At 32.8% G+C, this 1620-nt stretch overlaps 1 protein-coding gene across 1 annotated transcript; it reads right to left on the bottom strand.

Annotated features, from left to right (window-relative positions):
• Positions 1-708: 708 nt before the first annotated feature.
• Positions 709-1614, bottom strand: LOC124893360 (secoisolariciresinol dehydrogenase-like; the record flags this gene model as incomplete). Its single annotated transcript, XM_047404385.1, has 1 exon — positions 709-1614. A coding segment is annotated over one exon (513 nt), but the record flags the coding sequence as incomplete, so codon positions are not given.
• Positions 1615-1620: the final 6 nt, after the last annotated feature.

The following is a 1620-nucleotide window of genomic DNA, read 5'->3' as shown; positions in this document are numbered from 1 at the left end:
ATTAGTTAAAACCAAATTTAAACGTTTTAATTTTTAATTAAGATCTTTAGTCAAATATTAGATTGAAATTTACTTTTACTTTGCCTAGCTGGTATGCATAAATTATGTAGATTTATATATATATATATATATATATATATTAAACATCAACTGAGTATTTTTCAAAATTTGAGCAGTTGAATGAACAACTATATAGATTTTTTAAAAATATCTTTATTTATTTTCTTATGATTTGTTGGATTACCTAATTATTATTTTTTTATTACAGCTATACATCACATTCAAACAAAAAAGTTTTTTTTTTTTTTTAAATATCTTAACAAGATTAAAATGTGATATATAGCTGTATTTTTTTAATTACCACTATACATCACATTCAAACAAAAAAAAATTACTTTTTAGAAAAAAAATCCTGAACAGGATATTTCATGTCAGTACAGTACAACTTTTAGATAGACTGAATTGTACAATGCATTTTTGGTTTTCAATCCGCCTTAGGTGTTCATATTGGAGTTTCGACTAATTCGGATCGCGTGTTGCAGAGTCAATTCTGGGGGTAGCGCTCCCAACGGGATTATCTCCCTTCGTAGGACTCAATCCCGAGAATTATGTTTAGGATGGAGCAGTTCCACCACTACACGACAACTCATGTTGATCCAAGATAAGATCAATTAAAGAGTAACATACACTAAAAGTACCATTATATTTCATAGGTAAATAAAGGTTTATTCAAAGGATACAACTTACCCATAATAAACAAACTTTTGATCTAAAAAGGAAAAAAATTAGGGAAAAAGGTCCAAATATACCTAAATTTTAGTGAAATTTGTTGTAACACGTCATAATTTTGGGGCGGTCTTATGACCCTCCTAGATTATTTATTACCATATTTCTGTGGCATATATTTATTTAGCTGGACCACTTTACATCCCCACACGTTCAGTGTGCGTATACTCAAGCAATGGTTCAGCTGACAAGTATATGTCACAAAAATACGTCAATAAACAGTCTAAGGAGGTCATAGGACCGCCGCAAAATTAAGACGTATTACAGCAAATTTCACTAAAATTTGGGTATATTTCGAACTTTTTTCTCAAAAAATTACTCATTCAAGATTGCCATCTTCTTAATACCTTGTTTAAGAGCAATATTTGTAGTACTATATCCACCATCAATTACAATATTCATACCACTTACGTACTTTGATTCATCACTAGCAAGGTACAATGTTGTTTGTGCAACATCCTTAGCCTCCAAAGTTGTCCCTTTAAGGTTTGCAATTTGACATACAAATTCTTCAGCCTTATTTTTCTCATTAATTCCAAGACCATTCATCAACATTGGTGTTACAACACCAAATGGTGAAACACAATTCACTCTAATTCCATGTTGTCCTAATTCAACCCCCAAATTCTTGGCTAGGCCCACTATCGCGTGCTTCGAGGCCAAATAAGTGTGCGCCACGTCACCATAGGTGACCGACGCGACACTCGAGGTGAAAATAATGACACCTTTTTTGATCGGAATCATCACACGTGCAGCGTGTTTGGCACACATTAACGCGCCGAAGACATTCACGTCGAATACCTTTTTGAAATTTTCGTAGTCGGATTTCAGGAT

The sequence above is a fragment of the Capsicum annuum genome, unplaced genomic scaffold, assembly GCF_002878395.1.
Source record: "Capsicum annuum cultivar UCD-10X-F1 unplaced genomic scaffold, UCD10Xv1.1 ctg58072, whole genome shotgun sequence".
NCBI classification, from domain to species: Eukaryota; Viridiplantae; Streptophyta; class Magnoliopsida; order Solanales; family Solanaceae; genus Capsicum; species Capsicum annuum.
The sequence above is the reverse complement of the archived record's forward strand: the minus strand, read 5'-3'. Positions and strand labels throughout refer to the sequence as shown.